The sequence below is a fragment of the Xyrauchen texanus genome, chromosome 41 (genome assembly GCF_025860055.1).
Source record: "Xyrauchen texanus isolate HMW12.3.18 chromosome 41, RBS_HiC_50CHRs, whole genome shotgun sequence".
NCBI lineage: Eukaryota > Metazoa > Chordata > Actinopteri > Cypriniformes > Catostomidae > Xyrauchen > Xyrauchen texanus.
Genome location: NC_068316.1, coordinates 7,527,098 through 7,540,583, shown reverse-complemented (window position 1 = coordinate 7,540,583; position 13,486 = coordinate 7,527,098). Strand labels below are relative to the sequence as shown.

Below are 13,486 nucleotides of genomic sequence, written 5' to 3'. Positions count from 1 at the left end.
TGCAAGTCCCAATCCAATTTCCCCTCTAGATTCACAATAAATTCCGAATAGAGGCAAACGCTCCCTAAAAATGTTCTGTATTAGGACAAAGGACTTTGCAGAGATTTGATCTGTAAAGACAATTGGACACTAAACCAAAGAGAAAATCTTGACAACAGACCACCATGTTATCGTAACACTGACACTTGCATTAAGGCAGGAATAGAGTTGAGAAAAAAGCTATTCTTTCTCATCTCCCCATGATTGGCTGGCCATGATAACACATAATAAGGGTGCATTTTCAGTGCTACATCTTGTCCACAGAGGTCTTTTGTGTAACGTGCTGAGACAGGGCTGAAAGAAAGCCCACAATCACTTTTAAAATGTGGTTAGCCAAACAATGTCCCTGTAGTATTAATCTGCCTTTCATGCTCAGATAAATGCCTGTGTCCATGGGCAAACCTGGCACCAGGGCTGGGTACAGATGGCATATATGTGGCTGTTGACCTGTAAGCCTGCAGCTATAGACTGAACTCATGCAAGACGTACCCCTGGCAATGAGATTTAAATTCTGTACAAATCACTGCAATGAACTGGCACTATACCTTCGTTCATGTTGTTTAAGAAGGTGTTTTCATGAATAAACTTGAATAAAACAGTTGCTATGTGCATGAGTTTGTAATTTAATTTAGGAATCGTATCAGTTTGGGGTCTGTTCAGGAATTTAGGAATCGTATAAGTTTGGGTCTGTTCAGGAATTTAGGGATCGTATAAGTTTGTGGTCTGTTCAGGAATTTAGGAATCGTATCAGTTTGGGTCTGTTCAGGAATTTAGGGATCGTATAAGTTTGGGGTCTGTTCAGGAATTTAGGAATCGTATCAGTTTGGGTCTGTTCAGGAATTTAGGAATCGTATCAGTTTGGGTCTGTTCAGGAATTTAGGAATCGTGTCAGTTTGGGTCTGTTCAGGAATTTAGGAATCGTATCAGTTTGGGTCTGTTCAGGAATTTAGGGATCGTATCAGTTTGGGTCTGTTCAGGAATTTAGGAATCGTATCAGTTTGGGTCTGTTCAGGAATTTAGGGATCGTATCAGTTTGGGTCTGTTCAGGAATTTAGGGATCGTATCAGTTTGGGTCTGTTCAGGAATTTAGGAATCGTATAAGTTTGGGTCTGTTCAGGAATTTAGGGATCGTATAAGTTTGGGGTCTGTTCAGGAATTTAGGGATCGTATCAGTTTGGGTCTGTTCAGGAATTTAGGAATCGTATAAGTTTGGGTCTGTTCAGGAATTTAGGGATCGTATAAGTTTGGGTCTGTTCAGGAATTTAGGAATCGTGTAAGTTTGGGGTCTGTTCAGGAATTTAGGAATCGTATCAGTTTGGGTCTGTTCAGGAATTTAGGAATCGTATAAGTTTGGGGTCTGTTCAGGAATTTAGGAATCGTATCAGTTTGGGTGTGTTCAGGAATTTAGGAATCGTATAAGTTTGGGGTCTGTTCAGGAATTTAGGAATCGTATCAGTTTGGGTCTGTTCAGGAATTTAGGAATCGTATAAGTTTGGGGTCTGTTCAGGAATTTAGGGATCGTATCAGTTTGGGTCTGCTCAGGAATTTAGGAATTGTATCAGTTTGGGTCTAAAAAAACGAACAAAAAAACATTATATATACATTTCAAAAATCTTCGTGGATCTTCTTCATGCAGTTGACTTAATGATTGATGTATGCCGTCATGAAATCTGAGACTCTCCACTCGAAATCCGAACACAAGTGGCCAAAAGAGACGACCAGGTCTACCTGTGATCAGACCACCCAAAATGTATCTTAATACCCAGTGTAAACAGGGCTCCAGTCAGGGACGAGAGGTAGTGTAGTTGATACACCCAGTCTTGTTGTGTGTGCACCACAACGGCCAAAAACAAAAGACTGTGGGCATGAATAATTGGGAGAATATCGGGTCACAAGACTGGGAAAGGTAGAAAGATTCAAACTCACGTCATCTACATGAGCACTATATGGCAGATCGTGCTGGAACATGCGCGTTAACTGCAGCTACAGCGCAGGTACGATACCTCATTTTTCTTATCAATTCAAATTATGGTCCTATTAAAGAGTTGATGGACTCAAATATGTCACTATAAGAATAATCCATATGATTTACATGCTATATCCAAGTCTATGATGATAGCTTTGTGTGAGTGCAAAATTTATGTAGATGTTCACATTACTCATATTCAAATTTGGCAGGTCGTAATTAGTTACAAGAGATGTGAAAACCAATGCCGATTGGCATTATTGACCTCAAACCAAGTGTGATGCCATTTTTTTTGTCCAGATCCCTTTGTAAAGTATCTGTGGGACAATACCCTTTTTTAAAAGACTAAACAAAATTAGATTGAACTGCCCTGAAGATTAAATTTCACAGAGAAAACATACCATTGGCTTTATCCACGAACGCTCCCTGCGGAGAATCTGGAACTCCCTTCCACACCGTGATGGACTTGGGATAGCCAGGATCCATCGTTCTCATATCCTCATTATATCTCCAATACCTACACAAGTTAAACAGAGAAACTTAAAGCTTAAGTTTGTCATTTCTGCACCACTAGCATCACCAAACAAAATCACAAGCTCATGCCATTTGGTCGAGCCAATGATGCTGTATCGATCTGGTCGGGATGCTCAAACAAACAGAGCAAAGTTCTGAAAGCACCACAGAGCAACAGTGTTTACACTTTTCAGGGGAATCAATCTAACAATGGTTTACTTATAGCTGTCACTCCTTTTTAACCTTTAACAACAGATTAATTACACACACATTCACAAATGCACGTGGGAAAACACACATATACAAGCATGAATGCATAGACTCAGGCATTCAACAGTCACATGCTGTGAATATACCTATCTCCTTTAAAGAAGTAGGTCTTGGCCACGTCCTCCCACCAGACGGCCGTCTCTATGCTCTGCGCTGGCATGCCATTTCCAAACATTGAGATGTCCTGGGGGTAGCCAGGCTGTACCATTGTGTCCTTGAAAACCCAGAACTGCTTCCCTAGAAAAAGAACAAGAACAAAAGAGGATATCAGAAGATTACAGTATTCAAACCAGGGTACATTTTCAGTCGGATGAATGATACTCATGTTCCGATTTAGCTTGGTGAAAGGAAGATCCTGTTATTCCATAGTGTTAATAGAAAAAAATCATCACACTAAGAAAATTCCTGATCAAGCTTCCTAATTGTACCGACCAGTAAAATTGTACTTTTACTGAATCAAGATAATCTGACACTCAAGTTACTGATACAGAATCCTCAATATTTACATCCTTTCTAGATAAAAGTTTGTTTCAGCCAAAACAAAGATTCAGTTTCACACCTCGGGCACTTTCCCGTTTGCTTTTAATTACCGTGACTAGTCTTTTGGCTGTGCGTCTGCCACAGTTACTCAAACATGACATGTTTATATGTTACTTTAAATTGTCAGTATGTTTTAGTGTCTGTTCTGTGGGAGTGTTAAGCAGGGGGGGTGCAGTGGTGACCCTATGCGTTTAGGAAACTGCCTGTGATATCTGTTGACAGTGGACAGGGTTAAAGGAGTGTTGTGGTTTGTTTAGAATCGGAGGGGTCAGAGGAGGACAGGTCCTTCTTTTGCCTCTGGAAGAGGAAATTCCTGTCACGTCACCTGGGTCTTTCTCATGCCCCTCTGACCGGGGTCAGTCTCTCTCTGTGCCAAGCATCCCTGGACACAGGGTCGAGAATGCAATAGGGGGCTATTTGAAGGCCCTGGAGCTACATATGTGTGTTTGTTCATTTGTGTCTGTGTTTTGTCAGTAAATGTGCATTTTTTGTGGAAATTAGAGGATGATTGTATTGTAAATGTTGGCTAGAGGTCAAAATTATCCAGAGCTACACATTAAAATGTCCAGATTTGGACATGTTTTCAGTCCTACTTAAATTGATGTTAGTGTAACATACTCTCATTGCTTTCTACCAATGAATGTAAAAAATAAAATAAAAAAATGTTTCTGCACTTCCTTATGAACCACACACACTGCGTACTACCACTGGTAGTGTTGGGTAAATTACTCAACTAATCCACTACAAATTACCAATTACTTCACTAAAATGTAATCAGATTACTTTACTTACTACTTCATCTAAAAATGAATCACATTACTAATTATTTTACTTATAAGTTATTTACTTATCCTAGAAAAGTTTTTGGTTTTCTGCTCAAATTCAAAATGTCTATATTTCCTCATTCATTGTTGCACACCCTTCAGCCGTCACTGAAACGCTAACAGATTGTATAATGTATTATACATATTACTTTAAAAAAGTACTTATTAAAATTACTTTAAAGTCAGTAACTACTGTATAATGTGATTACAATAATTTAAAATGTAATGTATTATATTACTTTTTGACTAAAATGTAATTAGATTATAGTAACTAATTACTTTGTAATCAGATACACCCAACACTGCACAGGAAATAAACTTTAATATCTCAATTCTTTCTCCTACTAGACCACATTGTGTAGATCATTTGTAAAACCATGTTTGGGTGTTTCTTCAACTTCGGGCATATTCTGTGAACTTCTAGAAAATAATTCAAACTCTGACTAGTTTATTTAATTTTTCTATTAATGTCCAACTGTGTGAGTTCATGCATCACAAGAGAATTTTATTCTAAAATTGACCAAAATTCCTGCAACAGTATAATTTCCGACTACGACTTAAATTATGCATTGCGTTTAATAGAATTCCCTGGTGGAAATGACGGTGATGAAAATGACATTTTTTACATTTTTAAAATATATTGGCCGACTGCTTTGTCTTGCTGAGGCTAATTTAATAGCTAACATTTGATGTATTCTATAAACACACACAATTAGATAATATTTTCAAACATTTTGCGTACTTTTGCAAAATTACAGCTTGATTTGAAATGGCGCCCAATTAAATTACTCTGCTCACAAGTGATATTTAATTAGATTTTTCTACACAAACTTTTGAAAAATCTTTATTTGGGGCTTTATTTGTTTGGTTGGTTGGAAATGATGCTATTGTGAGAAAAGATGGCTAAAACAATTATTATGAAAATGTATTTCACACAATTTATATTAAAATGGTTAATTTATTTTTCACTCTTTGTTTAGATTTTAACATGTAATAATTTGTATTTTTATAATGGATTTTCATAGTTTAATACTGAAAGTCTGGGTCTGGAACAAAGATAAAAAAATACAGTTTATGCATAATATGTAAAGTGCCAAAAATAAATGATGAAAGCATGGTAAAACATTAGTTTTAATGTGATCTTTCTACAACAAAAGGAAAAAAAAAAAAATATGTTAGTTTAAAAAAGAAGGACATGAAAGTGCCCAAAGTGAAAGAAGTACTTGCTTCTAAAATATTGACATAAATTGTCACATTTAATACAATCTTACAATTTACTCACAAATGGTTTTTAATAAACATTACATAGAAATCCATTCTGCTCATTTTCCATAAATGAGGTTCTTAGTATAGATCGTAGTAATCTCACATGTCTCCGCTAGAGTTTCAGAAGAGCTCTAAAAAATGTCATGAACTATGCTCAGATCTGCCAGGATACCAAAGTTTGCAATAAAAATTCAGAAATTGCAATACTCATTTCTCATCAGATTTTTCCAAGACCAAATCATCTGAGCTAAGCTACCGTAATCACATTAGTATTATAGCTCTGTACTACTGTATGTCAACATTTGTTTCAGTTGCATATCATGGTTATTTCTCAAAATGTGTGGAGAAAGAGAGGACCAAACCAGCATAAACTAGTCTGAACCAGCATGAAAATGCATGCTGGTCTAATATAATTATTATCAGCACAGTTACAGAATGCATGATCACATACAACTATATGGAAAGGAAAAACTGGTAAAGAGTCCATGTTCAATCCATACATAATTTAATACATCCCCTCTCATTTCCACTTCAGTCCCTGCTCTCTGATCTCATACTGGAGTTGTGAGGTGTGCAGGCAAATAAATGATTAAAATGACAGGCATGGTGGGCTAAAAAGATTCATTAAGCTCTCTGAACACAGGAGAACATTTGTCTAGTTGTTGAGGAACAAAAGCATGTGACTGCTGTGTGTGTGTGTGTGTGTGTGTGTGTGTGTGTGTGTGTGTGTGTGTGTGTGTGTGTGTGTGTGTGTGTGTTTATCATCATTATCTAAATTGGCCCTGCCTCTTCTATTGCTCTTTTAGCCATCTTTCTCCCTGAGAATACTGAAAATACAATAAAAGCTCTGTATCTTCAGACCGATATTCTTTACATGAATATATTGTGCTCACTTGTTTTTTCACTGACTATCTATTAAAAAGATGCAATGAAAATGGAAAGTGACAGAGACTAACATACCACCTACATCTCCTTGTGTTCTGCAGAAGAAAGAAATTCAGACAGGTTTGGAACAACACAAAGTGTGTAAATGACAACAACATTTTCATTAATGTTTGGAATTCTTACCTTTGAAGAAAACAAATTTGCCCTCGCTATTCTCATAGACTGCATCAATCTTGGGTGGTAAACCCCTCCAGAAGACATTGATGAGCATGGGGTAACCCGGCATCACAGCGTTATCTCTGACCCTCCAAAACCAATGGTCCTTCACAAAGAGAGAGGAAGAAAGTATTACATTAAAATATATATAATTAGAATGTAAAATGCAATACGATTTTGTAAAGCAACTCAAGCTAACAGTAGGAAAAGAGATCCACTGCAAATTTCAGCATTTATGAAGTGTGTGTGCTGGAGCCATACAAGTTATTTACTTTTAGGGAAAAAATAAAAGCATGCAAATGTTAGGCACATTTCAGCATTTAAAACTCTAAACCTATCCTACGAGGCTTGCATCTCTTTATGTTTGGGATGTGTCCACACAGAATGGTCAATACAAGTCTTTAGAGGGTTTTGCATTTTTCTTATCCAATACACTTGTTTTCATTCCAACATTTTTCATTCATTTCAAATTTTATATGATTTGCTTTATGTCTCCCTTTTGCTCTAGTGTTCAAGCTGAATGCATTCAAGCTGACATGGACTCCACAATTTGGTGCAAAAGCTGATGATTCATGTTATCCAGCATGATTTGAAAAGCATCTTGAGTGGAAATCTGACCTTTTGCACAAAGGATTTAACATGGTCAATGTCACAAATTTGCCTATTTTATAAGTGACCTTTAAAGATGCACTCATTATTTCCACATTAAATAAGTTTAACTCCTAAAGATATGAAGTGTAATTTTGCATTATCTGTAGGAAATCATGAGCACTCATATTAAAATGAAGACTCCAGTCATATCAGTAACCTTATAAAAGCTGTTTTATTCTACATGGAGAGGGTCCGCACATGGGGCGGCCATGTTAGAATCACATGACCAGCTGAATACTACTAGCTTAATCTCAGTAACCATCCTGTTATTTGACATTTTCACTCATTGATTAAAGTAATCATGGCTGACTGTGAATACAAAATTTCTTCAATGGCATCTGAAATGAAAAACTATTGATTTTAAATGATGCTGCATCCAAGCCACTAGGTGTCAGTGTAAGTCCAAGAAGTTACTGAGTCCACCTATATAAGGAATATTTCACCCAAAAAGTTTAATTCTCTCATCATTTACTCACCCTCATGCATCCCAGATGTGTTTGACTTTCTTCTGCTGAACACAAACAAAGATTTTTAGAAGAATATCTCAGCTCTGTAGGTCCATACAATGAAAGTGAATGGTGGCCAGACCTTTGATGGTCCAAAAAGCATATAAAAGTAGCATAAAATGAATCCACATGACTCCAGTGGTTAAATCCATATCTTCAGAAGCGATATGCTACAATAAATTGTATTGTATCAATACAGTAAAACAATACATTTTACAATAAATCTACACTTTCACCATTTGGCAATTTGCATTGTTTGTGCATATCACCACATACTTAGCAGGGAGGAGAATTTATAGTAAAAAAGGAATTCAATATTTACCAGTTTCTAATATCATTTAGCTACGGAAGAATATTAATTTTATACTCTTTATAAGCTTTATGGACCTTCAAAGTTATGGCCACCGTTAGCTTTTATTGTATGGACCTACAGAGCTGAGATATTCATCTAAAAATCTTTGTGATCTGCTGAAGAAAGAAAGTCTTACATATCTGTAATGCATGAGGGTGAATAAATGATGAGATGCTTGTCAATTTTGGGAGAACTATCATTTTAAATATTTCTTATTCATCTTACATAATAACGTTTCTTTGTTGTAACTTTTTCAGAATCTTAAAACTGTTTATTTCCAGGTTTAAACTAGATATTGAATCCCGGATTTTAAATGTTGTCTCCGAGAATTTTGGACCCCACTGTATGCTGGAGACTAAACTTGAAGAAGTCAAATAATATAATCATGCCTATTTAAGAACAACGTAAAAAATAAATGCTTCTCATTCTGTGTAGAATGGGCATCTTCCTAGACTAAACTGTTTTAATTGAGGCATTCTGAAGCTAAACGCCCTGCCCTTCACCTACTTCCATGTGGCCACAGCTGCTCTCACTTCCAGCTTTGGAAAATCCCCCATCACACATCTACAGCTTTGATGTCACCGCTTTGATGTTTCCAAAGCTTGTTTAAACATTGGTGGTAAAATGGACAATATCTCCGTCATCTGTGATACCCATAACAATCATTGCCGTCATGTCCACCTGGGAAGATCCAACTTACGAGTTCAGAAATCAAAATTACGACTTAAGTGGTTTATAAAATAGACACATTGTGCAATTTAATTCTGTCTAGTGCTAGTGCGTTAAAATGAAGTGTACAGAATGTACAGTACATTAGGTGTGTAACTGATACTTTATCTGTGTATTTTATCATTCTCATCCTGCTAAGAGAAAGTATATTCTGGCATGCTTTAATCGCTGTTCTTCATCAACATTCACAATTACAACTTACTATGATCAATACCAATTAGTTTCCATCATGATTCGTTCACAACTTTCCATAACAAAAGTTACGTTTCTATCTAAATTCAAAATTGCATACTACCATACTACTTTTCCTTTTCCTGTCATATAAAGTTACGTCAGAAATGGTCAGAATAGTATGGTACTATACGATTCTGAATTTAGCCTAAATCTTTCTTTTGCCCAAGGCAAGAGTTTTGGGAAGTTCTGCATCATTTACCTCCACACGTGAGTCTGTTTCGTCAGCAGCATTTAGTTAGGAATACAATTTAACAGCTAGCATGAAAATAGCATATTTTTTGGAGATGACAGCAGTGTCATTATTCATCTGCCACAGAAGTGCTTCTCCAGACTATTCCTTACAGCAAATTGAAGAAAAATTTAATTTGACCATCAATGTCTCTAAAAAAGAGAGCCTTTTTATTTTATCTTGCAATAAAGAATCTCAGCAAAAGCAATGTGTAAATCTTCACTGTCTCTTCTCGACAGCATTTTGCACTCGATTACAGAAACATATTTTTTATATTTTACACCACCACTTTGATCCATCTTGCTGAATAACATAAATCTAAATAAACAAAAATCTTAATTTAACTGTAATCAACCTCCAATAATACAAAAACCTATTTACAGGATTTTTTGTTGTTGATGTTGTTCTTGTTGTTCTACAGCAAAATATCCAAACAGCCTAAAAACAAGCTACTAAGTATAAAGTAAACTTGTGTAAATAATAACACTTGTTTTTAGAGAACATATTTTAGTTTTTCATATCCGACTGAAAAAAAGTTTTTTATGGGTGGATGTTGTTTTCATTCTATTGTAAAGCGACCTTGAGCTGTGGGAAAGTGCCCATGATGAGTGCTTAATAAATAAAACGTATTATTTTTATTTATTTTTAGATTTATTAAAGTTTAAAACAAGAAAAAAAAAATGTGAATGCAAAATATTTTAACTGAAATACAAGAAAAACTAAATTTGATTAATAAGGTTGCATTTGTTATCATTAACTACATTCAGGGCTAGGAAGAGAAATAGGCCCAGGATTTTACATGGCAACTGGCCCAACTGTTGAGCGTGTGTATGTGTGTGTGTGGGAGGGGGGGGGTTGGGGTTTTGGGGTGGTGTGGTGTTCGCTTTTCTGCATATCTCTGCGCCATTTTGTGCTCCGTTCTGCATAACACGGCCCATTCGGCATGTTTCACGGCCGACCCACCGGCCCGTTCGGTTCTCCTGATGGCCAGTCCGCCCCTGATCAGCCCCAAAGTTCGTTAGATTACTAGTCCAGCCCTGACTACATTAGTTAGCATAAACTAACAATGAACAACCCTTTTACAGCACTTAAAGGTCTAGGTTAATTTCAATACATTTTTCAATTAAAAGTTGTATATGTTACAATTGGTTATTCATTATAAACTAATGTAATCTAACAATGAACAAATGCATTTTTATCAACTAACATTAACCAAGATTAATACATGCTGTAAAAAATATAATGTGCTTTGTTACAGTAGCTCAAAATACCTAAAGCATTTACTGATGTTAACATATATAACCTTATTGTAGTGTTACCATTACGTTTTTATTTTGTATGCAGTTTCATTAACATGGCCTACCTGGAAACTGACAAAACTTTGAAATCACAGTCATTTAGTTTAGTAGTGCTACTTGCACTATTACAATTGCTCATCCTTAGGGTTAGGCCTTTTCCAGAATCCCCTAATCCTAAATATTACACTTAAATGAGTACCTTGTCCTTCACTGTTTGTCCTGTATGGACATGAATGATACTTTAAATTGTGAAGCATGCGAAGGTGTACAATTACTTTTCAAAGCAATCAGACCTACAATTTTCACCTTGTAGATGAAGCAAAAAAATAAAAATACCTGACATTGAAAGAGAGAAATAAGGCATATATACTGTAGGGACCAGAATATCATCTGGGGTGGACTATTTTGATTTAGGCCATTTAGCAACCACCAGAACACTCCAGCAGCCACCTAGCAATGCCTTAGCATTGAACACCAGAACACCTAAGCAACAGGATAGGTACATCATGGTGCCGAGTTTTGTGTGGGTAGGCCAGTGATGTTTACATTCTCTTTTCTTTAGAGAATGTAAACATCACTGGCCTCTCTTTTTTCAAACTGAAGAGAAAGCCAAACAAATTCGACTGGCACTGTGTAATCACAGGGAAGCTCACACAGACAACAGTGACCTTTCCACAAACACTAAAGCGTCTGTTCCCTAGACGAAGTACACTCATCTGCATTTCATTATCGTTTGCTTCTGAGAGAAGACACACAGTTGTCTGCGTTTTGCCCTATTCTGTCTGAGTGAGAAACTACAGAGACGGAACACATCACTTTTCAGTGCTGCATCATATAGACTCTGTCATACCAAATACTTAAGAAAAAGTGACTTTTACAACCCACTGTGACACACAGCTCTCACTTCGCTCGTAGACAGACAGAGACAGAATTATAGAGAGACTGTTATCTTGTACAAGTCTTGAATTTAAAAAAATCAAGCAACATGGGGGATTGAAATATATGATGTTATAATACAGGGAGCATTAATGTCTAAATTGTCTTATTGATTTTTAACCATCATTTTATTTTTAATATTGACAAATCAAAGTCATATGGTATAACAACCATGTAGGTAGCTAATCTGTTGTCATGTCATGTGACAAAAAAAAAATAATAAAATAAAAAAGAGCGAGAGGACCCCTTTGAACCATATGACTGTATGTAAAGTTTTGAAAAAATATAAGATATTTTTATCTTTTTAAATGAAAAGGCAAAATTTGTGTAGGTCAAATTGAGTAACCCTAACACCCCGTCTACACCGGACGCGAGCGATGCCGCGTCACATTGCAGCATCACATTGCAGCAGCTTGAGGCTGTCTACACCTGACCAAAGGTGCTAAACCATTTATTTGACTTGCTGGCAGGAATAGCACCAGCCAGTGCAGCGCAAAATGGCCGTTTCCTGTTGGCGCAACTCAACTTACGCATCCGGTGTAGACAGCATCATTGATTACAATAGGAGCGTTATGCTTTTGTTGTATCAGATGCATCTGATGTAGACAGTGAGTAAGAAAACTTCTTGATATTCGGGCCTCAAAAACGTATTATATATGTAAAAAACAAAATTACCTTGAAAGATTTTAGATTTTTAAAAGTTTTCTAATTTTTATTATCTCCGACAAACTTGTTTGTCAGTGATCCTACTCACATATTCCTGTGACAGCAACGATCATGGAAATGGCACAATCAAAGTTTCACATTGATCAGAGTCTACTAATAGTTACTTTTTTTTACTCTGAGTGCAAATAGCCACACTCAGTTGGTGACGGCGTGAGAGGTAAACATTGGAGACAGTAAGTAATGGAGAACGATCGCATATTCTGTTTTTTAGGACTGCATTTCCCAACGGGTTTTTACTTTGTAAAGCAAGGGAAAGACATGTCCCATTTCTCAAAACGGAAATCAAAGAGATCCTAGAGAGAAAGCTGATACTTTTAAGATGATAAAAAGATGTTAATTAGATTGCGATGCTTTCCAGATGAAAAGATCTAAAACATCTCGGAGATGTACGTATGCTATCTGGGTTGTTGAGGGGATGTGTATGCCTCCGGACATGAACACAAAGAAAGCTAAAAGTTCCCTTACCAGCTAAAAAGGATTTTATTTACAAAATATTATATGAGTAAAATAATAAAATATGATATGAGTTTTAATATGAGCTAGCTCATGTAATCTACCTCCTCGATGAAAAAGGCGTGTAGAAAAATTATCTGATACACCAAATATCATTTTTTTAAATTAATTTTATTAATCTCACAATAGCAAACTTTGCAAGCTATCTAGAAAAAAAACGAGTTACCTTGGTGTTCTCAAATTTACAATTGTGAGTTGCCACATACTAAAGCCATTTCACCGGCACGGTGTAATCCGGTAACGGTTTATAATCGTACTGTACCAAAACATGTTCAAGTCGTAAATGCTACTGAAACTGTTACTCATCATGCTCAGAACGTGGAGGAAAATGGATTATGTGATTTTTTTACGGTGGCATTTTGGGTGGTACCTTGAGGTCTGATTGGTTAAACCTATGGCAGTTTGTGTCAGCGCTGTACACAGAGATTTTTAGTCGGAGTTACTGACAACGTTTTTACATAAAAAAGAGGTTAACAGTACAACTTAATGCAACAGAAGGCAGGGTCATGTAAAGGTTGAACTATTTTTAATTTGGGATCCTGTCTTAAAAAAGCAATGCTCACACCAAAAACAGCAAGACATGATACAAAGACATCCATCTGATGCATGTCTACATACACCAACAATTACTATTTAAACTGAACAAATCACAAATTAATTGCATATTTGGTTACGTCCTTTCAAATATGCATTCAGGCCGGTTAAATGATAGCACAATCTGATAGCAGTTTGTTTACATGCACTTTAAATGTTTGATTTCAGTCTGACAATAATTAATCTTTTTAAAATGTCA

General features: G+C 36.2%; 1 protein-coding gene across 2 annotated transcripts in view; it reads right to left on the bottom strand.

The window, feature by feature from the left end:
- LOC127634447 (matrix metalloproteinase-16-like) overlaps nt 1–13,486 on the bottom strand; it is a 72,636-nt gene that overhangs the window by 4,726 nt on the left and 54,424 nt on the right. For both annotated transcript variants that reach the window (XM_052114020.1, XM_052114021.1), the window contains 3 exons: nt 6,487–6,625; nt 2,875–3,025; nt 2,407–2,522 (listed from right to left, as the gene is read on the bottom strand). In XM_052114020.1, the coding sequence (XP_051969980.1) occupies nt 2,407–2,522; nt 2,875–3,025; nt 6,487–6,625 (406 nt within the window). The remainder of the gene's footprint in view (nt 1–2,406; nt 2,523–2,874; nt 3,026–6,486; nt 6,626–13,486) is intronic.